This window comes from Athene noctua, unplaced genomic scaffold, assembly GCF_965140245.1.
Source record: "Athene noctua unplaced genomic scaffold, bAthNoc1.hap1.1 HAP1_HAP1_scaffold_153, whole genome shotgun sequence".
Taxonomy (NCBI): Eukaryota; Metazoa; Chordata; class Aves; order Strigiformes; family Strigidae; genus Athene; species Athene noctua.
The window spans coordinates 139557-166027 of NW_027437625.1; the positions used below are offsets into that span (position 1 = coordinate 139557).

Sequence of the window (26471 nt, forward strand, 5' to 3'; positions counted from 1 at the left end):
TGGGGGGGGCCCGGGGCATTGGGGAGGGGAGGGTGTGTCCCCGTTGCCCCCACACTCTCTTGCTGTCCAGGAGGTCCATGACGGGCTGCAGGACATTGTCAGCAGCTGATGACTGACTCACACCGCTTTGCTGAAGGGGGAAGAGCAAACGCCGCCGCCCTGTGCGCCAGCTCCGTTCATTGCCCCTGTTTACATCGGTTCCGTTTCACTTTTGCATCCCACTGACCTCCAGGCTGTGCCTGTTTATTGCTCACACGCTCACCAGACTCTGCAGGGGGTGTTTTTTGCTGCTGTTTTTCACAAAACACGGTGTTACACAACACTGCCGCAGTTTCCCAAAATTATTCTTCTAGCCTCAAGGTCAGTTCACCTTTTGGTAACCACTAGTTCTTAATTCCCACAGTGGGGAAACCTGGGGTGACCCAAGAGGACACTGGGGACCACAGGGGAACAGGTGACAACCAGACAGGTTGTGGGGCGCTCCGTTAGCCCTAACGAGGCTGGGGGAGGGCCTTGGGGACATCCCTGTCACCGCTGCCACCCCCATTTCCCACCAGCAGGTCAAGTCACACACTCCATGGTGCCCGCTGGGGCGCCGTCCCCTGCCGCCTGGCCATCAGCCCCAGCAGTGTCTTCCTCATGTCCAGCAGCAAGTGTCCCTGTCCCCAACCCTGTCCCCGCCCCTGCCGCTCATCTGGGAAACGAGAGCGCCAGGTCTCAGGCTCCTCGGCCACCGCTCCCACCGCCCTGTCCCCATCCCCTCCCCGCTGTCACCCCCCTGGGGTGACCAAGGGGACCTGAAAGCCCCCTTCTGCTCCCCAAATATCTGTATCTGCCCCCCCCCCCCCCTTTATGTGTCCTCCAACCGCAAGATCCTCCATGAGGCTCCGCAAACTCTCACGTCCCCTCCCCACCACCAGCCGGGCTGCACCCACCGCCATCACACCCCCCGGATGCCTGGGTCCCTCCTGGACACCTGCGTCCCTTGGGGTGGGGGGCAGGGTAACCTTGAGCCCCCCCTGTCCGTGCAGGCACCTGCTACTCGCTGTGGGCTCTGGCTGAGGCCTCAAGGCCCAAGAAGAACTGGGGGGGGCTGGGACACACACACCCCCTCGCTCTCCAATAAAAGGGTCCTATGAAGCTGTTGGCCTTGTTGGGGACACTGGGGACATGCTGGGGGTTGATATATACACACCCATGTCATTCCTGCAGTCTACGGGCCGTCCCTCCAAAACGTGTCCTGAGTTCATTCAGCCCATAGCCCTGGGTTCTCTGCTGTGACCGTCTGTCAGCGCAGGAGGGACGAGGCAGAGCTGGCTCCGTCGGTGACGGGGGTGACGTTGAACAGACACCGCAGAGGAGGGCACGTAGTCTCTGCTGCGTTTGGAGCTCAGGGCGGGTGGATCTGGTGTGCTCCAGGCTCACGGTCTGTGAGTTGGAGATGTCGCTCTCGAGGAAGTTGCTGGGCACCTATTGCTGGAACTGGTCCTGACTCACCAGTTTCTTTTTCATTAACCTGGGTGATTCTTAATATAATGCCATCACTATTACAGATATTAACCATAGAGAAAATGCGAGCTGGGCTTTGGTGCACAAGAAGGACCGTTGCCAACTGCCACGGAAACCATTACCCGCAAAGGTAATAATGCACTTAAGGCAAAAAACCAAACCCAAACCTCTCGAAGCCCAGAACCATTTTCAGTTCAGATTAACATCAGTTGAAAGCTGCCTCCTACCTCGACCCCCCCTCACCGTTCCCCCTTCAACACCAGCTCATCCCTGGGGTCCCTTTAACACAGCAGAGGGAGAAGGTCTGTGCTCTCGGCCTGGGGTCGAAGCACCACGATGCACCCGCGGCCACACGCTCTTGTGAGACTGAAGCTGCTCTGCACCAACAGCAGAGCCCGCCAGTCCCTGCAGCCTTCTCACAGCCTCTGAACGCAAGGAAGGGAAAGACAGCAAGGAAGGGAAAGTCTGTGCCAGGACCCGTGCGCGGGGCAGGGCCTGACCCCACGGCACAGCTGCTGCTGCAGAGCAGTTCTGTGCGGTTTGACATCGCCCCCCCAGCTGCTGCCTCCCGCTTTGGCAGGTCGGTGCCCTCTCGAGACCCACGGGGCTGCCCTCAGGCTGCTCCCCCAGGAGCTCCTGACAGCAGATCAGCCGCCTCGGAAAGCAAACCAGCGCTTTCCATGCTGGGGCTGGAAGGAGGACACCCGCCCCCCTGTCCTGCCCCCCCTCCATCCCCGCCCTGTAATCTCCCCCCTTCACTTTGGTAACGGCCCCACTGCCCTCTCTCCCCTCGCCAACGGTTGCAAACAGAACTCGAGAGGCGCTCGGAACAGCTTCCTTGTGCCAGCAAAACACTCGGGTCACCTTCTCCCCTAAGCCACACATTTACCTGTGGCAACTGAGGCACGGACTCTCCATGAAGTGCAGAAGGAAAGACCCTTTATTTTTCCAATAGCACATACGTATGCTCTCGCCAAAGCTCGTACTCCACAGTTACAAATCAGCGATTAGGCAGTTATCAAGCGTTTCTCCTGCCAGCACAAGGCCGCTCTCACACGGGCTGTGCAGACCAATGCCCTGCTCGCTCAGGCGCTGTTCCCGCGGCGGTAACTTCTCACCGCTCAGGACTGTCCCACCGCTCAGTGCTGCGGCTGTCCCTTGGTTTCCCTGCCGCCTCGGCACAACTCAGCAGTGTCTGATCTTTCCCCCAAGGCCTGTTTCTCATCCAAGCCTTGCTGCTGCTCAGGGGCTGTGTAGGGCCGACAGGCCGGGGTCTCCCACATCAGAGGGGGCTGAGGACACAGACAAGGCCTTGGTGACGGGCATGAAACGCTGACGGCAAGCAGAAGGCAGCGGTGAGGGGAGGGAGTGGGAGCTGCCCTTGTGGTAGCCCCAGAGGCGTGTGCGGAGGCGTGAGTGATGCGGGGGCAGACGTCCCACTATGAGGTCACCGTGCGGTGGCCTGTGATGTCAGCGAGCGATGGAGCGTGACCGCACGTCCCGCCCTGCTTAAATTCGGGCACCGTCAGAGCCCGGCTCAGTCTGGCCCGTGCCTGGGCTCCTGCCGAGCGAGTCTGTGAGGTCTGGAGGCTCGAGCGAGGCCGATCCCGGTGCCGGGTGGCGCTTTGGGGGTGCCGTCGGCAGCTCTCGGTGCAGGTCCCAGAGCCCACCCCTGGGTTTCCCCGGCCCTGCCTGGGTCAGGCAGCCGGGCACCGCCGGGCGCGCTCGTGGCAGCGGAGGTGAGCTGTGCGGGGAAGCGTCCCCCCGGGGCGGACGTGGGGCGGGTCAAGGGGCTCGGGGAGCTGGAGGGTGTCCTTCGCCAGGGGCCTGGGCATTTCTTCCTCCCCCTCCCCTCGCCGCGACAGCGAGTGACTGGGGCCTTTCTCACTTCTGCAGCACGTGACGCCCTTTGGAAGCTCCAGCAACCAGCAAGTGGGAGCAGCTCCTCATCGTCAGCTCTGCCCAACCGGCTGCAGCACGTGCACGTGGCCGCGGAGACAGAGCAGATCTGCCCCATCTGCCAGGACGCCCCACGTGACAGCGTTTATGTGATACCCTGTGGGCACCGGTTCTGCCTGGGCCGCATCCTGCAGTGGGTAGATGTGAAGGCAGAGTGCCCGCTCTGCAGAGGACCGTTAGAGAAGTTGCGGTTTCCTCTTCTAGAAGACGAGGAACTAAGCTGTGGCAGTGGGAGAGGCCCAGAAGAGCGGGAGGGCGCCCTCACGGGGGTCCCGGCTGCCCCCCATCCGTTCCTGTCCCGGCAGAGCAGGAGCAGCCCCAGGAGGAGCCGGGGCAGGCGGCGGTGGCAGGTCCCTCTGCCCAGGGCCGCAGCTGCAGCCCCTCCGCTCCCGGCCGGGGCAGGGACCGCTCAACTGGGGGTTCCCGGCGCCCCCCGAATAGGAGGGTCCCCAGCCCCTAGGACTCTCCCCAGCCCTCCAACAGGCCGTCCCGCCGACAGCACTAGCGGGGCTGCTGCAAGTTTTTATTCAATCAATAAATTACTATTTCTCTGACCCCGTCTCTGGGTGCTGCTTTCTCCCCACTCTTCCGGTGCCTTTCCCTCTCCCCTGCGCCCCACTCTGGTGGCCCTGGCATGCTGGGGCGCACGGCCAGGTGCCCCCAGAGCCCCCGGAGCCCCAGGCCCATGTCTGTGGTGCCTCCTCCTGCAGAAAATCCTGCTCCAGCCGCCCACCCTCTACGCAGCAAGAGCAGGCACGAGGGGAAGCTGGTTTTGCTGCAGGTCTGATGGGGACCTGAAAAATGCTGGAAAAATCAAATATATATTTCTCATGGGTTACATGGGTTACTTTATGCTCTCGTCTCTCGAGGCTGAAAGCAGCATACATGAGACAGTTTGCAAGAACTCGCCAAGGACCTGGCACAAGTTCCCATTTCCTCCATAGAGAGCCCTTATTCAGTGAACGTACCTGTTTGATCACGATTTACACCCAAAAAATACACCCCACCTTAGAACGCTGTGGGCCTGCAAAGCTCCCCTGTCCCGTTGCCGTTTCTCCTAAGCGCACAGACATGCAGATGGGTCCGCAGTTGAGGCGGGACTGTTCCCCTCTTAGAAGGCAGCTTTAAATGAGAACAGTGTGCAGAATGAGGCTGGTGGTGCTGCTCTGGAGGGGAGAAATCTTTTCCGGTAGCTCCGTGATGCACAAAATATGCAAGTTTGCAGAGAGATGTTCCTTTCCCTTGTGCACAAAAACGCTCCCAGGACCTCCAAACAGCATGAGTAAATGGGCCTGGCTACCCTCTTACAGAGCAAGTCCAGACCCACTCCTTGGCCAGCTCAGCGTCACAGGGGCTCTTCAACACTGTGCAGGTGACTACAAACTCCCAGGAGTCCTCGGTCTTGGAGCGGGTCTTGAGCAGCCCATAGTGGGCTTGTGGCGTTAGAGAACCTTCTCGGAGTCCGCTGTGTGACATTCTCAGTTGATGTCTGGGAAGGTAAGATCGCCCATGAGGACAAGGGCCGTTGATCTAGAGACGGGGCATGCCGATCGCATTCTTCTTTCAATCTTCTTTTCAATCGCACCCAGTGTGACCTCCGCCTTTTCTCTCCCCTTTCTTGAAGCGGAATGCCAGAAGAGCTGGATGTGGCGTTCTTCCGGGCTGTCCTCCCCGCTAGGCTGCTGAACTCAGTTGTACCCTTGTACTTGTTAGAGACAAGGCCTTGCAATTGGGATAAAGCCTCTTGCATTTACGTGCAAGTAATGCCCCACTCCAGACCAAATCCTGTGCGGCCTCTTCTCCTGGGGGCTCTCGGACCAGTTGCCTTAGGCGGCCATCATTTGCTGCGCCCAGAGATGTTCTCTCTGCACTTCACTCTTCAGAAGTCCTTGACCCAGTGGTAGGAATCCCCCCATTACTACCTGTCCACACTTTGCAGCTTGGCCACTCCTACTTCCCAGTTCTTGACCACTCTCTCTCCTTCCTGACCAAGGAGGTCAGCCGTGCAACCTGACAAACCCTTGGTTCTTGTCGGCCCGGGATTTCCACCTGCAGGTCCTCCGATGCTTGTCTTCTCCTAGTGCTTGGATGCTCTTGCTGCTTTCAGAGTCTTTCACGCAGCGTGCCCTTCTGCCCGCTGAACACCTTATCGCATCATTGCTACGAGCCTAGCAGACAGCTCCCATTGAATCCCATCGACCCTCCCTATCCCAGCTCTCGGAGATGCCCACTGTATCAGGGTGCTCCTTGAAGGCAACCGTGTCAGCCCCCACAACTTCTTCCTCAGGCTTCAGGGATGGGCGTGCAGCACCTGTGAGTTTTGCCCTTTGTCCTGGTTTCGACCGGGATGGAGTTAACCTTCACTGGAGTATTTCCCACCAGCGATGCCGTGCCCAGGGGGCACAGCTGGCCGGGATCTCTCTGCAGCCGCAGGTTTCGGGTTTGGGTGCGGTCGGGTGCTGCTGGGGAAGAGGCGGTCGCTGCGCTCCGTAAGACACTGCTGCATTTTACCTGTTTCTTTTGGCCTCACGGCTACCAGGTGGTGTCTGGCTGCTGGCTGAGTTCAAACCTCAACAAAGAGGAAAACACGGCATTAGAAAGCCTCCACCTGACACAACAGCAGCTTTAACTCATTTAAACCAGACACAGAAAGTGCTTCTATGAACTTCCGACCCTAGGCTTTAAGAACAATACTCACTTTAGACAACTATGATTAACTGGAAGAAATCACACTAGATAACAAGAATGGCACTCGAAGGAGGGTGGGGAGGGGATTTTGTCAGCCAGGAATCCATCAGCAAGCACTTGGATCTTTAAGGGAACCCCTTTCTGTAACATTGGATGGAGATTTTTAATTATAAAGCCATTCACTCCATGCAGGAGGAGATGATTCACCGTAGAGTGGCACACAGCAATTCACGCCGCCCCTGTTTTTATTTTAAAACAAGTGCCACTGGGGGGGCAACAGGGACCCATAAATACAATATTGAAGGTGGGAGGAGCGTGGGTGGCCACCAGCCCAAGAGGTCAACATTGAGTTGGGGACACCGGGATGTCCCAAAAACGGGGTTGGGGACCCCCTCAGATTTTGGGGACACGGTGGAGGGGACACGGTGCATTTGGCCTCACGCAGGCCTCTGCGGGAGAGATGAGCACGCATACGGCCAATGTGATCGAGCAATGCCCCTTGATTAAAGGATACACAGCAATTTATAGACCACCATACAGTACACACGCAGCTACTTGATTGCTCATAGGCTACAGCTACTTGTCCACGTGCCCCTTTGCCCTCTATCATTGGTCCCGGTGTAGTGTCCACGCGCCGCTCTCCTGCCAGGCAAACACCTTGTTTCCCACAGTCCAGCTTCCTTATTTCTTTGCTACGCACGCAGCTTCTCAGCCCCTTGCCTTGCAGGCGTTCTTCACTACAGCCACAGCCTGTTGTTACAGCGAGGCCACTCGGTCTGGATCGCTCATAATGTGCCCGTTGTTTTCCAGCCGTTCCATAAATCCCCTTTTTGTTTTTGAGCAATCCAGACCCCTTTTATTGCTCGGTCCATCGTTCTCATAAAACACTTCCCCACACAGTTTAACGTCACTAAAAGGAGTATAATGACGATTTAAACTGTTATTCCATGTAAAAACAAATCTTTTAAACATCCAGTAATTGGTAAGCTTTTAGCCTAATCATTATTACATATTCTTCCTTCTTCAAGAAGTAAACCCATCGTATAAGCGTCACTACAAAACCAACTGTCATTTACCGGGACTGCTGAAGGGGTCACGTTTTGCCATTCCAGCCAGACTGTCTGATTACACCAACCATGATGGCCAGTCAGATCGGCTTTTCGTCCACCAAACTGTGTCCATCCCCAGCGCTGATCTTGCATGCTATTCCCAGCTGCTGGGGGAAGAGAGCTCTCGGCTCTAACTCCAATCAAACAGGTCTGGGATGGGTCGGCAGCAGTTGCTAAGCCCAGGCAAAATGCCTGCTGTCCTGATTGATCTTTCCCTGCCACCTTGGCACAGCTCAGCAGTTTCTTATCTATCTTACGAGGCCTGTTCTTCAGCAAAGCTTAGCTGTTTGTCAGAGGCTGTGTGAGGCCGATGCCTTCCAGCCCTCCCCTTTCTTTGTTTTGCTGCGGCACCTGCAAGACTTGTTTGAGAGCTGCATCCATTAAGGGTTAGACAAACTTCAAAAACACTGCATGCTTAGAATGGTTCACAGGAGGCTAAAAACAATACAGCGGTTACAATTACTACTTAAAAAGAGTAGGCTAATTTCACTACCCATAATTAAGGGATATGACTAAATACTGCAAAAATAAACAGTAAGGAAAACACGGACTAGCACACTTACTTAATGGGGTACTAACATTCAGATCTGCAGTTATTGGGGAACCCTGGGTGCAGCGAGGATTCAGAGTGCCCTTCCTCACAAACAGGAGATCCTACGCGATGCGTCCATCCGTAGGTGAGGCATCCAACGTCGCTGCAAGCAGGTCCGGCCTCTGAATCAACGGGCCAAAATAACTGGCACTTTTCTTTGAGCGGGAACATCTGATTTCATCCTCCTGTTGGGTTCCACCCAGAGCCTGGCCAGCACTCCAGGGGGAAAACCAAGGGAGTTTTTAATGAGGTTAAACACTTGAGCTCTTAATTCTTAATATTGCTAAACAGAGGGAGTTGAATACACAGATTCTTACAGTATTTCATCCTCATTAATAACTACCTTCTGTGTAAGCTACATCTTTCACTCTTGGCTAGTAAGCCTATATATTTCATTAAGGAGTTGCAATTACTGTTAGCATTTTCTCTTAACAGAACTGGCAACCGTGTGGGTGCGTATGCCGGGTCGCGAACCTTCTGCGTCGCTGACAATGTAAAAGCGTCATCAGCATTTGGGTTAGAAGATTAACGATGTCTAAATTAATGACACACTTCTGTTAGAAGACTAACGGCATCTATATTAACGACGGCTAAAAGCAAAAATGTGTGCTTGTTAGGGAAGAAACAGATAAGAAGGGATTCTCTAAAATAACAAAGCAGAAATTCATCTACTGGCTTCGCACGGCTATCAGTCCTTGTTGAAAGTGCTGAGAGATACTAGTTTTTGAACTGAGCAGTGCGGAGTTCTCTGACCCGCGGGGAAGCGCCCGGGGAGGAACGAAACTGCAGCTGAGATTCCTTGGTGCGGAGGGTCCCAGTGCCCGCCCGCTGGGTCGTCAGCGCTGCTGCCTGTCTGGGCTCAGGGTGTTAACTGTTACGTGTGAAATACCTCCTCCAGCGGGAGGCAGCAATTCTGTGGTCATTGTTGTCTTGCATTTAGGCGCATGCTCTGCGGGGAGAGGGCCCCTCTGTACCATCTGCCTGACGGAAATATTGTCAAAAGATCATCTACAACCTGACAGGGGTCGTTTGTTTTACCAGGGGTCACAGATGTTGATTCTGAAGGGGAAATCAGAATTATGCCCTGGACCCTTGTACCCCCAAGTTCAGCAACAAAAGGTTAAAAAATTGCTCAGCTTGCTTACTTTACTGCGGCTCCCCCTAATAGTATGCCGAGAAGCCACGATGACTCAGGATTTGGATCAGCAGGCACCCCTTAAATATTTTGGGCTCAGACAGTGACACAAGGTTGACTTCTGCTAAAATGTGCTCTCGCTAAAGCTAAAGAATCTGTTGAGCTGACAGGCATTTTAGATACTGGTGCGGATGTGACCGTAATATCCGCGAGCAGATTGGCTGTTAGCTCGGGTAGCTCAAGCACTTTCTCAGGGGTTGGTGTCATGCTGTAGCAATTCACAGCAAGGATCTCGTTCATGTTAAGGGGCCCAGAAAACCGGGGAGCAAATATTCATCCATTTATAGTGGAAAACCCTATTACATTTTAGGTTCGTGACTGTGTGGCTCAATGGGGAACTCAGACTGGATCAAATTTGTCTTAATCACCACGGCAGCACAACCCCCCCTGAAACTCACCTGGGAAACAGAATCACCTCTGCGGGTGGGTCAGTGGCCCCTGCCAAGGGAAAAGTTGTGCCACCTGAATGATTTAATTCAGAGACAATTAAGTTGTTACTTTAAAGAAAAGTGGTAAATAGTGACTTTTACATGATCTCTGACACATTAATGATGCCATGGAGGATAAGGGTACTTTACCACCATGAATGCCCTCCCCAACAATGATGACCTGAAACTGGCACCTTGTAATAACTGATCTAAAGGATTGCTTTTTTTTACCATTCCCCTGCATCCAGATGATGCACCTCAATTTGCCTTTTCTATTCTCATTATTAATGTTAGTGAATCTGCAAAATGGTACCAGTGGGCTGTTTTACCATAAGACATAAAAAGTCCCACCAGGTCCCCCAGGCTGCTCTGTATCATTGTATGGCTGACATCCTTATGGCCCAGAAACACAGGAGGTCATGGAAGAGACTCTCGCTTTAACCAAAGGCTCACTGTCTCCAATGGGGTGGCAAACAGCACCTGAAAAGGTACAGAGATCATCCCCAGGCAGTACCTGGGCTGGAGAATTTGTGAACAGACCATTGTCCGGCAACAGGTTGAACTCAAAACTGATGTTAAGACTTTAAAAGATTTACAGAAACTGTTAGGAACCATAAATTGGATACAGCCGTTGTGGGCCTAACTAATGATGATCTGCATAGCTTGTTTGATATTTTCTGAAGAGATCCTTCACGGACATCACCCAGAGTACTTAGAGAGAGAGTGAAAGAAGATCTCCACCGCACAGCTAACGCCATCTCAAACAGACCAGCATCACAGGTACACTGCATTCCCCCACGGGACAAGCCATCATAGAAAGAGCACACCAAACCTTGAAAGCGCTTTGGCAAAAAACAAAAAATAGGAGAGATCTTGGCTCCAGGGCAGCCATACGCTCTGCTGTTTCAGTGGGATGAAACACTTAGCGAACCTCTTGTTATTATTGAATGGACCTTTTTTGTCACGCCAACTGCGCAAGAAAATCACCACTTGTCCAGAAATGTTTGCCAAACTGATCATGAAAGGTCAGCAGCTGACCTGCTGGTCAGGAACCCGTGTGTGTCATAGTTATGGTTACTATGCACATGTTACAGCGGCTAATACAAGTGTCTTCAAGCAAGAACAGCTTTCACATGCATTTTTTCCACCAGAATGCCAGGGCAATACAAAACCAGTTTTCTTTATCATCTTGCCCTGAATACCAGACAGACTCCATCTCTTCAACAGGGAAGTGGTGTCGACCCTTGGGGACTCACCTCCTCTAATGACAGCAATCTGTTGTCACTCACTTAGCTGCATTTCCAATGTTAAAGATGTACATGTGTCTGTTAACAGCTTTTCTGGAGCACTGTTTGCATCCTGCCATGCAGGGATCCGACTGGCATTCCCCACTCGCTGACTGGACAGGCCACTGTGGAGCGCACGCCTGGCAAGCTAAAGCGTCTGTTACAGCAACAAAAAACGGGAGATGCACGGTATCAATCCACACCTCACAAAAGGCTAAATAAGGCATTGTATGTCATGAACTTTTACACTCCCCTGTCTCACAGGTGCCACCAATATTGTGTCACTTCTCATCACAGATACCAGATCAACAAGAAGTCCAGAGCAAAGCTCAAGTGTTAACAAAAAACCTAGAAAGGGGTAACTGGGAAGGACCAGTTCCTTTAATACCCTGGGGAAGAGGTGATGCCGGTGTCTGCACAGGTCACAGTCCCTGGGGATTACCGGCAAGGTGTGTGCAACCATACCTGAGGCATGAGAGGCAGCCAGCACCCAGGATCCAGCTGTGGGTGCTGTGTAGGAAAATCTAACCCTTATACGGCCACCCATCAGGAGAGGTCCGCACTGGGGCTTTCTGATGGCACAAGAGCTCAAGTAGAAGTGACGCCCAGACAAAAAACTGGGAGATGATGCCAGCTGCAGCTCTGGCAGCCCAAAGCAGCTGTTTCTACCTGCTGAACAGGGTCATACAGAGTGTTCTTTCTGGTCCATATCACAAACCACTGGACTGAGAGTTCAGACGTACAGGATAAGCAACAGTGGCTCCACAAGAGACAGGAGTTTTCTACGCCTGTGCCCAGCTGAGGGTTGTGGCAGTTGCACAGAAGATTACAACTGGCAGCACCTCTCCTAGAAAGACACTGTATGTATGCAGACAGCAACCAGGGCTTTATTCACAAATTGACCAACTGACCTCCAGCCTGCAGAGGTCAGTTGGAACATGCACAACAGGTGTACAACGCAAAAAGAGGAATAAGTCCTCTTCTAGCATTTCCTGACAATTCATTGACCATTAGAAGGGAAACATGGACATCTGCCTTCTGAATAGACTGTCCTTGCATGGAGAGAGAAAGAGAGAGAGAGATAGCCTTGTTTTCAACCTGCTTGTTAAGCACACAGTGAAGAGAGCTCCAGCCATTTAATAACAGACTGTTAGAAAAATTAATTCACCTTAAAAGTCAGTCAGTATACTTCTAAATGGGTGAACTGAAGAGTGACAATAGCTTGGTGAAGTAAAGGCTTTATTTGTATAGGACACATCACTGCACACACCTGTATTTGGTACTTGAAGTATCCCACTAGCTTGGTCACCAAGTCAGAGAATTTGTGGAGGAGTGTTTACGTACAGCAGAGTACATTGCTGTATTGAGTTCCGTGAAGGGACCTCATAGCAGTTGGCTTCAGTACTATTTTTCCTTCACCTCAATTAATTGAATTCGTTTTGGTTATTAAATTTTATTAAAGGGGAAGTCAAACAATGTAGACTAAAAAGTTAACTTTTTTGTTTTAAATGGGAAAGGACTAAAGCTGAAGCCTTATTCCTGAAGTCCCCAGAAATTTTTGTTTGCTCGATTTGAATTTAACAGATGCCAGCTTAGTCTAACAGCTCTCAGTCTAAACTGGAATCTCCCAGCAGGAGCCTGTTCCCCAGACTTGGGAACCACCAGGACCTGCGAAGCAGTGTCACTCTGCCTCACCATGACTCCACATCTGCAAAGTGAGCAGTGACATGACGCTCAACAAGCCTACTTTTCACAGCTGTCCAAGCAGAGCTCCAACAGAAATGTCCAACAAAGATGGAGACAACAACATTGCTGATTCTTATGCCCTTATAGCACAAAACTTGTTTCGCTGCCAGTGATGGCCAGGAAGTGGCTACTGGGCTTTTGTCAATCTGACAATCCGTCGATCTGTGATTAAAAATAAGGATTCGGTTAACTCAAAAAATATGCAAAAGCAAAGGAATATTTGGATGGTATAATAAAGTCGAGAGCAGAAGAGAGAGAACAGTCTAAAGCTTGCTATCTATTCTACATGACAGCAGCATGCTTGAAAGAGCCAGGGCAAAGAAGTATTTCAAGGAACGAGTGGAGACAGACAACTCAAACAATGGATACTCTGACTGCTGCCTCGGACTGACTTAGAAATCTTAACAATTGCATTAGTGTCCACAACATTATTCTGCCAAAAAGTACAGACAGTTCGGGTTATGCTCTGAAGTTTGTACTGCTTCACTACTAATGAACAGTTTAAAAACCCCAATTATAAGTTCATCTATAACTCTGAAAATCTATATCTATATATTATCATCTATAATTCTGAAAATTTAATAATTTGTGACATATGTACACTATAAAAAAGATAGAGGAAGACGTTCCTACTTTATTTTATGGTCGGCTTTAATCCACTGTTTTGAGTCTGACAACATGACAAACGCATCTCTCTGAGCACTACCTGTAGAAGTACTTTCACCCAGATAAAGTACAGGAGTTCATCCGAGCAGAAGTCATCAGAAGGCAAGCCTTCATGTGAAACAACAATGAAAAGCCTTTATTAGGCTAACCAGCTGTTACACTACTGGTGGAAGGGTTTGCAGAGTAAGAGATGAAAATGGCTACTGATGTGCCAGATTGCCTCTACCCGAAAACAGGGGAATTCCCAAGAACACATTTCTCCCTAGCACTTAAAAATGTGCTTTCTCATGATGTCACTTTTGAACTCTAATGTTCTAATCGACACCACTTGCAACAAATAAATCATCTATGGAGCTGGCACTGAAAGCGCCGCCCCGAAACATCCTGGTTAACAGACGCCTATTATTTCTGGATTTTCAGCTTCCACTAGGATGATCAATGATCTCATCTCCAACTAGCATATCATCATTTCTCGAATCAGCGAGTTCCCTAGGCTGAACCGTTCATTTGCGTTATTATCATACAGTGCTGTGCTCCGAACGAGCACCTCTATGGCTCTGACAGAATCAGTCGATGAAATCTAACAAACTTCCAATCATTCACCTGATTATACAGACCGCCCGACGCCTGAATGTCTTATTGGCCCTGCTTGCCCCTCCAGCGTGTGACTGCGAAAGCAAAAGCAATGCTGGAGACCACGTGGTGATGAACCGAACTGAGCCTGGCCTGAGCACCGGGCCAGGGGACCGACCCGAGCTGACAGCACAGCCCGGAGAGGTCCCAACCCCTGGTGACAGAGTCAAAGCAGCCGACTCGCAGACAGGTAGGGCACGAGCTCCACCGTAACAATCCCGTTTTGTGAACTCAGCCAGGGAGACAGGGAACTCCACCCCCCCTCCGAAGGCTCCATGCCGTAACGCTGCACGGCAGCCCAAGAATTCATTGCACTCCGAGGTGTAACCAGAGTAACTCCCCCACACCAGCGCTGCAACACAGAACGGCAAGGCAAGGGCAAGGATTAAAAGTTGCTTAAATGCTTTCTCTAAAAGGCTACGTTTGCAGAGTGTTGTAGACAGACAGACATCAGCTGTGAGGCCAAATGATGTCAGCCAGAGTTAGCATGAGTCTGTTTTGAGGACATCACACCGTGGCATTACTAAAACTGCCAAGTGCACGCTGCAGCACTGAACTCGGGCAAGTTCTGAGTTCAAGAAGCAAAGCACTTCCTTAAAACTGTTCATCTAAGACCAGCTCAGAGTCCCACTTTTGGCTTTAGGTTTTTCTGTATTTAGCCTGATAAGCAGGATCGCACATTCTCCAAGTGTTTTGAGTCAGGATGTTACAGGACAGGAACGAGCCCTCAAGAAAGCAGAGTTTTGGAGTTTGCAGTTCTCCTACAGTATTGTGAGAACATCTGTTATAAGAGACAGGTCAGGAAGTTCAGATCAAATTAAAAGGAGGCAACTTTAAATGCATCATTCTCGGGTACAGGTTTTTTGAAAGGAATTCCGTCTCTGGAGGACACGCCTTGATCTTAAGCACCAAAGAGGACACGCACACATCCCCTCTCCCTCTTTAAAATAGGTCCCAACCAGCCATTTTGCCTTCTCAGCACCTTAAAAAGAGTCCATCCTATCATTTTTTTTTTCTACTGATACTTAAAATCCCGTTTACTTTTAGCTTCTATTAGCATTGCTTCTATTGTTAGATTTCCATTCTGAAAAGTATCAGTTACGGAGCTGTAAAAAGTTAGAGTACTTGGACAAATCTGAACAACCAGGCCACCTTCATTTTGTGCTTTCCAAGATCATCGCAACATTTAGCCAGGGCTACTGCACAAAGTTATAAAAAACCAATACCGTATGTCCGCATGTAAGAATTCCAGACATCCCATTTAGGCAGAATATCCTGGTCTACTTTTATCCTTTACTTTCTGAAGGGGAGTTTAAGCATGCACATCTGAAAAATAAAAACCGAAATTCATCGTTATGCCTACAAACCAAAAATTTGACATGCACGTGTATTACATCAAAACATATTCTCTAGCTTTTCTCTGAAAACCACTGAAGAATTCTTGCATTTTCACATGGAAAACAGCCTTTTGAAAGCTTCAATAAGCATCTGTGACACTAATATACCAAGTTTAAAATTTTAGGCTTATTTTACAAAAGTCAAAGTGCAACACAACCCACCTAGGGAGGACTTGTCACTGTTAAACAAGCTCTTTAAAGTATGAAGGATATCCCTTCTTTCACTTCACCTTTGGGCAACACCACATCTAGCAGACCCTAGTGAAGCAGGTGCTTTTTCCTCACTGGATTCCGAGTGCGTGTGAAAACAAAGCTACGCACGTTGTAAAACTGGTATGATGTCAATTAGAGTCACACTTGATGGGGCAAGACATTTATGAGCATACATTTTTCTTCTAAAACTTTGCTTTCTGTTCCTCACCTACCATAACACAATCCACGCGCTCGACCCGTTTCAAAACGTGTTTTCTCCTGGTGATGCTAATCAGGCTCCATCGCAGGTTAGTACCATCCAACATTCGGGTTTTAAGGCTCTACTTTACACTTTTTTTCTTCAAAGTAGCCATCTGTCCCATTCCCATCACTTTCTGCTTTCTCCACCAGATTTCAAAGAAATCTGGCCAGTTTTTTACTAGAAGATATCCCCCCACATTTCCCCATCATCATTTTACCTCGAAAGTTCCAGGCAACGGAAGCTCTTGTGAGCGCTGTATGTCACACAACGTGCCTCTTCCAGGCCCGGCTCCATGGCGGACAGCAGATGGGCAGGCAGCTGCCAGGACAGCAGCTAGAGAAGAACAGCTCTGTGGTGGCCCAGCACAAGCCACAGCTACTGCTCGGGGCCGAACCGCACGGTCACTTCTCCCCGCACTGATCCGCCGGTGCCGCTCGCCCTCCCGGCTGCCCGCACGCCGCCGGGCCGGGCCCCGGGCTGACTCACGCCAGGTGGGGACGAGCCCCGGGGAGCAGCGTGCGGCTGCGGCACGACACGGCCGCCGCCGCCGGGCAGAGCCCGAGGCCCCGCGCCCGCCGCCCCCACGCGCCTTCGTCGGTCCGGGAGCTGAAGATCCGCAGGCCGCAGCCGGCCGCCTTCGGCTTCTCACGGGCCACGATCAGGCGCTCGCGGGCGCCCAGGGAGATGCAGCGGCCGCGGAAGGTGACCCTGCCGGAGCTCACCCCGGAGGAGAACCTGGGATGCACACGCGGCGTGGCGGAGGCGGGCGACGGCCGCTCTGGGGCGGCGCCTACCGGGGCAGGTGGCGGCGTAGCGCCCGTGCCAGGTGAGGGCCCGTGACAGCACCGGGAAGGGCCCGCCCGGGGCCGGGGGCAAGCAGCGCGGGCTGAGCTCGGGCAGGCTGGCAGCGCCCGCCCCAGCCGGACCCTGCGGCCTCGGGCGGAACCGGCTGGCAGGGGCGGGGCGGGGCGGGCGGAGCGGGAGCCGGCGGAGCGGGACGAGCCGCCGGGGCCGGGGCCGGAGGCTCCGTGTGCCGGGCGTGGCCGCACGCCGCAGCCGAGCCGCTGCCGCGCCCGCGCCCCTTCCGCCGCCGCTGCCGGGAGAGCGTCGCCGGCTCCGGCCGCGGGCCGCGCCGCCCCGAGCGCCGCGTCCCGGGGAGCTGCGGCGGGGACGAGCCGCCCGGCCCGTCCTCCTCGTCCCCTCCCGGGCGGCGCCCGACGGCGGCCCCCGCGCACCCCCCGCCCGCCCGCCCGCGGGAGCTGGGGAAGGGGGGGGCCGGGCCGGGGCGGGGGGGCGGCCGGGCGTGTGCGCGTCCCGCGATGCTCGGATGGGAGGCGGGGGAGGCTCGGCGGGGCTGTCCCCGAAATACTCCGGCCGGCCCGAGGGAACGCGAGTTCGTTTTCCTGCCCGAGGCGTGCGGTTCCCTGCGTGAGGGAAGGCGCCATCGGCGTTTCTGTGTTTTCAAACTGCCCGATCTTGCTCCTTTCACATCCCTCCGGGGGTGTCACTGACCCGAGGGGACAGGGCCAGTCCCCCCAGTGTGCTGTGCTACTCTCTAGTCCGGTCTGACCAACTTCCCTGCAGGACCTCTTCAGGAGACTTCCGAATGGAGCCACTCCGAGGACTCGGCACTCCCTCTGACTTCTCATGGCCTGTGTGCAGGGATGGATTGACCTGTCGGGGATCTTTCAGGACGCCTGCTTGAGCTGTACTTCAGTGGACAGGCTTTTGGCTCGGAAGGACCAACGCAGAGACTCCTTGCGGCGCTGCATCGCTATCATGTATGTTTCAGCGAATTCATTTCCTATTTTTTGTCTGAGAAGAAGCAGTAGACCCCTACTGGCGTTTTGAAGCTTTGCCTACTGGGTGTGGTTGCAAATGCCATACATCGTTCCATAAAATTCACTTCTGGAGTCGCAAGTGAAATATGCTTGGCAGTATTTCTGCGAGGGTGAATCCTTTATCACTGAGCTGTAGAGCACAATGATCTTCAGGTATTGAATACTGATCTGTAAAATTTACAGAAGAAGAAAGGCAGTGGGATTCTGCCCTCTGCTTTTGTGCGTCTTTGTTTTTCAACCACACTGAGGGTTGCGCCTTTTCATAGCAGACAACTCCTGCAGCCTTGAGTTTCAGCATCACCAGAAGGGACGTTTGCATTCATCGGGCAGTTTGAAACGCGGTATCCACACGCTCCGGTTTGGTGTCCAGAGAGTCGCCTGGCACGGGAGGGAGTCTGCGTGGAAGGCTTATTGCACCCGCAGGGTTCACGTTGCTGCGACAGGCGCTTGCTGGGGTTAATGGTGATTCTGGGGCCGTGGGTCTGCTGGGGCAGAGTGGCTCTGTGAAACTGCTTGGCCTTGTGGCTGGCTGCACAATTTCATCCAGAAAATCATTGCAATGTGCTTGATCCTCAGCAGGTTCATTACGGTGAGAGAAAGTCTGTCCTAACCTGCTTTTAAAAACATCATCCTCCTTGGAGCTGCTGATACAGCTGATTGCTGAGCTCTCCTGGAGACAAGAGTCCAGCACCCCTGTCTGTGCTAAACAAGATGGTACAAGAATAAGGCTTTTGGGGCTGCTGGGGAAGAGCAGAACTGCATCCCTTTCAGTCTTACATCGCTCTGTGACAGCTTAGCTCCCTTGGAGAGGGCTGAAGGGATTCTTTATAATATATACACTTCTTTTTTCTTTTTTTTTTTAAATTTCAGAAATTGCTGTAGATTTGCTGCCTGCGGTTTAAATGCAAATTACATTATTCTACTAATTGATACCTTTCATTTGAGGTAATACGGTATATAAAATGGGAAATACTGTCATGGACTCTTCCGGTTAGGAAGGAAAATGGTAATTGTGAAATGCAATGTCAGAGAGCCAAGATCACTTCTGTCAGGCTCGAGTCGTGCCCAGATCCTCAGACCACTGTGTTAGAATCACACCAGGGATCTGTTTCTCCGAGGGTTTTAATTAACCTTAGAAGACAGAGCAGGGCCAGCTTCTGTGTTGCTGTTACACCTGTGTTTTGCTTCCACACCTTATACTTCGGGGAAGCCTTCTTTACGTAGGTGGTATTTTCTACAACCGACAAATGTTTCTGTCGCTCTGGCAAAACGCTGGGGCTTTTCTATTTCTTCATCCCATCTTTGGTCCTTCTTTTCCCATAGTTCGTCGTAGACTCGGTCCATCCAGAATGCTCAAACGCAGCGTGTGAGGGGCTGGGCTGGGGATGAACTGGCACTGGGGCTGCGCCTAAAGTTGTCCAAGACCATTCTTCAGAAACTCTTCCGAAGCACTGTAGGTGCTTTCAGGTAAGCGGTATACATCTTCAGTACGAGAGGTCTGGAAGTGGTGTTTACCTACTAATATATGCGTGAAAAATATTTGGGACTCTATAGATGTTGGGGTCTGTGACCTTTGGGAAGCCAGTGAGTCCCCTAGTGCCTCTATTTCAGCCTGTAGAAGAAAAATCAGTGGTCTGTTTCTAAATGGTATGGCGTATTTTGGGATGTTCGTATTCAAGATACAAATATTAAATATTAATATTTAAATTTTTCAGCTATGATGAACTGAGTCTATGAACTCAAAGGGAAGCATAATATTTATTAAACATAGTTCACGTCATTTTGGCATTTGATATGCCAAGATTATGCATTTTTCCCAGGAGTTATGTTAACAATTTCAGCATGATAACTTTAATTTTAAAAAGGGCTTCTCTTTGCTAAAGGGAGGGTTATCCATGCATGTGTACAAGGAAAACTTTAATTGAAATTTCTGTTCTCCATTGTTTCAGGAGTTTAAACTGCACTTTCTCCCCCTGAAAGAGACAAAACCACTGTTGATATTGACAGGAACCCCATAGAGCTGACACCACCTCGGCCCCCCAGCAGCCTCAGCAAGGCTGGGACTCGGGGTCCCCGTGAGGTCTGAGGGAGGCTCAGCCCCAGGCTGCCCCCAGGGCCTCTCAGATGCTGCTGTTGGAAACAAAAGGTTTTGGGGGACATGAGACGGGCGTTTGTCCCCACAGGGACTGGCAGCCAGCACCCCGCCACCGACACCCGCACCACTGCTCCTCCTCGTGAAGGTGCCTGCGGTCAAAGCAGGGGGAGGGGAGGGCTGGGGGTGGCTGTGGCCCTTCCCTGGCCCCGTGGGGCAGAAGCCCATGGCCACCGACTGAGCAGAAGAGGACAGGCGGTGACTGCTCCGCCAAAGCCAGGCAGGGCCCCAGCAGCACTGCCGAGATGGGACCCAGGAGCTCGGGCTCCGAGGGCTGTACCCCCACCAGGGAAAAAGTCTCACAACTCGTACCGGCAACCTGCCCCACCGCTGAGCAGCCGGGCCAGGGACTGTCATGCCCCAGCGAGATGCTGCTCTCCACAGGCAGAGAAAGTCTCTGCCCTCAGCCCCCACCACAGCTGCACCCCAGCCAGGGCCTCCAGGGGAAACTGAGGCACAAGGGCCCAGGGAAGAGCAGCCCTGAGTGCCGGGCACGCACCGCTGCCCCTGCTCCTGCCTCCTGCCGCCTCTCTCATCCCTCAGCCAGAGAAGGACGATGGGACCAGCCGGGCTTTGGCTGTCCCTGGTTACATGGCGCTGCCCCAGCGCGTCCCCTCCCGCTCCATCCCCAACACTTGCCCCTCCCCACACCCAGGCACCGCGAATCTGTCCGGGACCTTTCCAGCCCCTGAACCCAGCTGGGGCCGCGGGCAAGTGCCCGCCAGGAGCAAGTGCCAAGCGGGCAGCACGAGGGTGGGGGCCACAGAGGTGGGCCAAGTCGGGAGCCAGAGGAGGGCGTGGGCAGGACCCGGGCAGCCACACGAGAGAAAAACCAGCGAGGCCAGGACCGACACACAGCACACAGACAGACAGACGGACAGGGAGCTGCCGTACAGAGCGACTGGAGAGAACAGCCGTGACATGAGTGTCGGCCCCCGCCTCCATCCTCCCCAGCCCCAGCTGCCCCGCGGCTCCCCCCCGCCCCCCCAGCCAGGAGGGACAGCAGAGCCAGGGGTGTCCCCACCTGACGTGTCACAGCAGTTGGCATCGATGCCCTGCCACCGGCACCGCAGGTCCCCACAGCCCCCAAGTGGCCCCATCCCAGCCGCCCAGCCCTTCCTCACCGTGGCGGGGGGCTCTGCCCCGTGGGGACTCGGCTCCAGGGAGCTGGTGGACCCCACTTGACACCTGGCTCTGACACGTAGCCCCAGGCCACCAACCCACCAGCCACCCTGGGCAGGCTGTCCCCTGCCGTAGGGACTGGCCGCAGCACGGCCCCTCCAAGGGCTGCCTCCCCCCAGGAAAACCGCCCCGCAGATCCACACGGCCGTGTCACCTCTGCCCCCGGCACCGGGCTCACGGCCTCCAGAACACGGCATAGCCACGCACGGCGTGAAGGGACAGACAGAGGGGCTGGGATGGCAACCGGGGCCAGCGGCACCAGTGTTCCTGCTGGATTTGGCCATCTCTGGCCAAGGGTGGGCAAGCTTGGACAGGAGCGCTGATGAGCACAGCATGGGCTGCTGCCCCCGCTCAGGGGCAAGGATCGAGAGGAAGGGACCAGCGGTGTCCTCTCTTGGTGCCACATGGAGTGACAGGAAGATCCTTTGGCAAAGCCAGCCAAGAGGGTGCTGGGCTGTGCTGGGCACCTGGGTCAAGCATGACCTTTCTATCCCTTCCCTGGCCATGAGCTGGGGGCAGGTTTGGGGACGTCACCGAAGTTCCCCCCCCCCCGAGCAGCCAGCGAGGGCACCTGGCCAGCAATGTCCCACACTGGCCCCGACCAGCCACCTCTCAGCTCCAGGGTCCCTGTCGCTGGTCCCCCTCCCCATCATTCACCATCCAGCCAGTCAGCAGGACAATTGTCTTCTCCGTCGTGTTCATCACCAGCTTCCAGAGCCCCTTCAGCACCCACTTCAGCACCATCTGCTCGCAGATCTTGGCGGAGCGTCAGGCTGCAGCGAGGGGATGGAGCTGAAAGTCCCGGCACAGCACCCTGCTGCCACCCCTTGAGCGGTCACCCTGACCCTGGAGGTCCCCCAGACTCCTGGGGGGGGCCCGGGGCATTGGGGAGGGGAGGGTGTGTCCCCGTTGCCCCCACACTCTCTTGCTGTCCAGGAGGTCCATGACGGGCTGCAGGACATTGTCAGCAGCTGATGACTGACTCACACCGCTTTGCTGAAGGGGGAAGAGCAAACGCCGCCGCCCTGTGCGCCAGCTCCGTTCATTGCCCCTGTTTACATCGGTTCCGTTTCACTTTTGCATCCCACTGACCTCCAGGCTGTGCCTGTTTATTGCTCACACGCTCACCAGACTCTGCAGGGGGTGTTTTTTGCTGCTGTTTTTCACAAAACACGGTGTTACACAACACTGCCGCAGTTTCCCAAAATTATTCTTCTAGCCTCAAGGTCAGTTCACCTTTTGGTAACCACTAGTTCTTAATTCCCACAGTGGGGAAACCTGGGGTGACCCAAGAGGACACTGGGGACCACAGGGGAACAGGTGACAACCAGACAGGTTGTGGGGCGCTCCGTTAGCCCTAACGAGGCTGGGGGAGGGCCTTGGGGACATCCCTGTCACCGCTGCCACCCCCATTTCCCACCAGCAGGTCAAGTCACACACTCCATGGTGCCCGCTGGGGCGCCGTCCCCTGCCGCCTGGCCATCAGCCCCAGCAGTGTCTTCCTCATGTCCAGCAGCAAGTGTCCCTGTCCCCAACCCTGTCCCCGCCCCTGCCGCTCATCTGGGAAACGAGAGCGCCAGGTCTCAGGCTCCTCGGCCACCGCTCCCACCGCCCTGTCCCCATCCCCTCCCCGCTGTCACCCCCCTGGGGTGACCAAGGGGACCTGAAAGCCCCCTTCTGCTCCCCAAATATCTGTATCTGCCCCCCCCCCCCCCCTTTATGTGTCCTCCAACCGCAAGATCCTCCATGAGGCTCCGCAAACTCTCACGTCCCCTCCCCACCACCAGCCGGGCTGCACCCACCGCCATCACACCCCCCGGATGCCTGGGTCCCTCCTGGACACCTGCGTCCCTTGGGGTGGGGGGCAAGGAGGGGTCCCAGGGGGCAGGGTGTCCCTGAGCCCCCCTATCCCAGCAGGCACCTGCTACTCTCTGTGGGTGTTGGCTCAGGTCTCCAGGCCCAGGAAGAATTGAGGGGGTCCAGACACCCCCGCTCCCCAATAAAAGGCTCCTATGAAGCTGTCAGCCTTGTTGGGGACACCAGGGACATGGGGGGGACACTTGGGACACACACGAAACACATGGAAGGACAAGGGTCAGAGACACAGAAAGGATTTTATTGTTCAACTCGGCAAGCCCCCATCTGGGACAGCCACTGCCCTGGCGGGGCCACAGGTGTCCACAGGTGTCCTTGTCCGCTGCATGGCAGGACCAGCCCCTCCCGGGAATAAATTTTATGTGGTTAAAACCCCCAGGAACAGGGACAAGGACAGCGATGGGGATAGGGGTGGGGACAGGGACCAGGACACAGAAGGAATGGGGACAAGAACAGGGGTGGGGACAGGGATATGGGGACAAGAACAGGGACGGGATGAGGACAGGGATATGGGGACAAGAACAGGGACGGGGACAGGGATATGGGGACAAGAACAGGGGTGGGGACAGGGATATGGGGACAAGAACAGGGACGGGGACAGGATATGGGGACAAGAACAGGGAGGGGATGAGGACAGGGATATGGGGATGAGAACAGGGACGGGGACAGGGATATGGGGACAAGAACAGGGATGGGATGAGGACAGGGATATGGGGACAAGAACAGGGGTGGGGACAGGGACAGGATGGTGACAGGAGGGGACATCAGGGTGGCAGAGGGCTCCCCCCAAGCGTGCCAGCGCAGGCAGCCAGTGGCAGCTGGAGGGGCGCAGGGGGGTTGATGTCGTCATCATCCTCATCCCCATCCAGCTCTGTCACCCGGTTGTTCAGACGGTTGAACCGCTGGGCCCACAGGCTGTGGGGGACAGAGGGGACACAGTGAGGGACCCCAGCGTCCAGAAGGGGGAACTCCCAGGTGTCTGGGGTGGACACCCAGGCATCTGGGCACCCAGTATGAACCAGGATGTACCAGTATGAGTGGCGCTCATCAGGGCTGAGGCTGTGCCAGAGCTGCGCCAGCTCCCGCGTGACCGCAGAGGAGGCCACTCCTGGGTAGGCTCTGGCACCATTGTCGGGGGTGTCACCACCTCAGGACACCCCTTCGCCAGTCCCCGTGTTCCCCCACAGAGCTCATATGCCCCTTGGCTGTCCCCATCCTCCTGGGGTCCCCATGTTGTCCCAGGGTCCCCATATACCCCCTCCTCCCTGGGGTCTCCATCCTCCTGGGGTCCCCATGTCCTCCCTGGGGTCCCCATGTCCTCTGTGGGGTCCCCACACACTCCTCCTCCCCTGAGGTCTCCAACTTCCTGGGCCCCCATGTTGTCCCCAGGGTCCCCATGTCCTCCCTGGGGTCTCCATCCTCCTGGGTACCCATATTGTTCCCACATCCCTCTTCTCAGGTCCCCATGTCCCTAGAGTCCCCATGTTGTCCCCAGGGTGCCCATGTCCCCCCCAGGGTCCCCGTGTCTCCACCTCATGTAGTTTCTCCGGTTGATGCGGCAGAACATGATGAACCCATTTATACATCTCTTCTTGGGGCGGAGGGGGACACCCTGTCCCTGTGTGCGCGGTGACCCCCCCATCTCCACAGCCACCCTGGGGGTCACCGGGCTGCCACTGGCCGCTGCCTCCTGCGATGCCACTGCTGGGGCCTGCGGGGACAGTTGTGTCCCCTAGGGGTGACACTGGGAGGGGTGACATTGGAGGAGGAGAGGTGACACTGGTGGGCTGACAGTCCCTACCTGCGGGCCGAGATAGACGTCTGCGAAGAGATCTGGGGGGGGATGGTGACACTGAACTGGGGGGGCACAGACACATTGTCACACACCCCCCTGGCCCCCGCAAACCTACCTTGTAGCACTTCATCAGGGGGCCCCGGGGGGGGTGGCGAGGCCAGCAAGGAGGGGCTGAGCCCCAGCAGCCCCTCCCGCTCCGGAGAGGGGCTCAGGGGAGCCCCCCCTTCCCAGTCCAGTGCCTCCCAGCAGGGCCCAGTAAGGCCCATCCAGGGGTCACTGCCCCCCCTCATCTCCTTTTCTTCTTCCTCCTCGTAAGGCACCAGCTGCTGCTTGGGGGGGCTGAGGGGGGCAAGGAGGGGGTCAGCACCTGGCAGTGCCCCCATCCATTTGCCCCCCGCCCATCACCTACCTCCATGTGCCTCTAGTGCTTGGTCCCGCCTCCGTACTGTCACTGTCACTGTCACTGTCACCGGGGTTGCCTGTGGACATAGGAGGTCTGTCACTGGGGGGGCAGTCCCCCAATGCAGAGGGCCTTAGGGGTGGCCTGTAGAGCTTGAAGTGGGGGTGGGTGGGAAAGGAGGAGGTCGGGGGGGGGCTCAGCAAGTAGAGGGTCCCAGGGAGGGTACTCAAAAATTTGGGGTGGGGGGTCAGGGAGTGTGTCCCTGGATGTGGGGGGGATCTCCATTACCTGCATCACCCTGGAGGACACTCAGGATTCCCTGCAGGTACTGGATGTACCCCAGGACATTCTCTAGTATCTGCACCTGGGGAGGGGAGTCCGGGAGGTCCAGATGGGTGTGGGGGTGAAGCTCCCCTCAGCCCCCAGGGCCCCCGCTAGATCTCCCAAGCACCCAGATGACCCCCAGCACGCAGATCCCCACCCCAGTCTCCCCCTGGCGCCCTGCCTCCCATCAGCCCTCTCTGAGACCCCTCCCCAGCACTCAGGATCCTCCCACAGACCTCCCTGACACCCTGCCCTCCCCCCTAACACCACAGTGTGTCCCCACTATGAAGGGTGACCCCCCTGTACCTCGGTGTGGGGTCCCCCATCACCACGGGGCCATGGCACCATCTGTTCCAGGTCCAGGAGCAGCAAGCGCCAGTTCTGGCGAGGGCGCCTGGGGGGGGACACCACAGGGAGGGACGAAAAAGGGTGACATGGGGGAGCACACATGGGGGGAAAACGGGGGGGGCATGGGGGGCTGCACCGATGGGAGGTACATAGTGTGGACACTGGGGAGCCATGGGAGTACACGGGGGGCATGGGAGAACATCAGGGGAACACCGAAGGGGGGGACACTGGAGGGGAGGCGACACAGGGGGGCACAGGATGGCAACACCGAGTCCCATTGCGGGGAGGCGGGGGGCACCAGGAGAGGAAGAGGTGACACCACAGGGCAGGGTGAGGGACGGCTGGAGGGGCACTGTGGGGACAGCCAGGGGGTGACAAGGGGGTGGGGGTTGACACGCGGCAGGGTGTGGTGCCTCCCCTTCCCCCTCACCGGCGGCTGCCAGTCTGATTCGGGTCTTGGGTGCTGCCTCCCTGCTGCGACATCTGCTGGGGAGGGGCAAATGTTGGGGTCAAACGGCCTCGGGGCGTCAGACCAGGGGGGAGGGCACATTGCCGGGGGTCCAGGGTGAGAGGAGGGATCAGACCCGGGGTGGGGGCAGAAATCACAGGGGGTTCCAGGCCCAGGGGGTTCCCAATTCAAGAGGAGGGCTGAGAGCCTTGAGGGGGCCAGGCCCAGGGATGAGGGGGGCCAGGCCCGGGAGGGGCAGGCCCAGACCCGGGAGGAGCAGGCCCAGGCCGGGTGGGGCAGGCCCAGGCCGGGTGGGGCAGTCCCAGGCCCGGGTGGGGCAGGCCCAGGCCCGGGTGGAGCAGGCCCAGGCCCGGGTGGGGCAGGCCCAGGCCGGGTGGGGCAGGCCCAGGCCCGGGTGGGGCAGGCCCAGGCCGGGTGGGGCAG

General features: G+C 55.4%; 1 protein-coding gene and 1 pseudogene across 2 annotated transcripts; both read right to left on the reverse strand.

Annotated features, from left to right (window-relative positions):
- The window catches only part of LOC141955289 (E3 ubiquitin-protein ligase RBBP6-like), a 43591-nt pseudogene extending 22010 nt beyond the window's left edge, over nt 1–21581 (reverse strand).
- A 1785-nt stretch (nt 21582–23366) lies between these two features.
- LOC141955294 (meiosis initiator protein-like) lies at nt 23367–24796 on the reverse strand. Of its 2 annotated transcripts, XM_074895175.1 has the most exons (5): nt 24623–24796; nt 24514–24545; nt 24245–24423; nt 23742–23831; nt 23367–23627 (listed from the first exon to the last, which is right to left on the reverse strand). In XM_074895175.1, exons 1-5 carry the CDS (start codon nt 24771–24773, stop codon nt 23477–23479), a joined length of 603 nt encoding a protein of 200 aa, XP_074751276.1. In that variant the 5' UTR covers nt 24774–24796; the 3' UTR covers nt 23367–23476. The 2 variants fall into 2 exon arrangements, with proteins under 2 accessions (XP_074751276.1, XP_074751278.1); XM_074895177.1 differs by lacking the exon at nt 23742–23831.
- Nucleotides 24797–26471: the final 1675 nt, after the last annotated feature.

Excerpts from the sequence above, each read along its gene's own strand:
- LOC141955294 (XM_074895175.1), bottom strand. The coding sequence starts at position 24,773 with ATGGGCCTTACTGGGCCCTGCTGGGAGGCACTGGACTGGGAAGGGGGG. Across the intron at positions 24,424-24,513 it reads ACGTCTATCTCGGCCCGCAG|GCCCCAGCAGTGGCATCGCA; the intron begins GTAGGGACTGTC and ends CTGTCCCCGCAG. Across the intron at positions 23,832-24,244 it reads AACCGGAGAAACTACATGAG|AGCCTACCCAGGAGTGGCCT; the intron begins GTGGAGACACGG and ends CAATGGTGCCAG.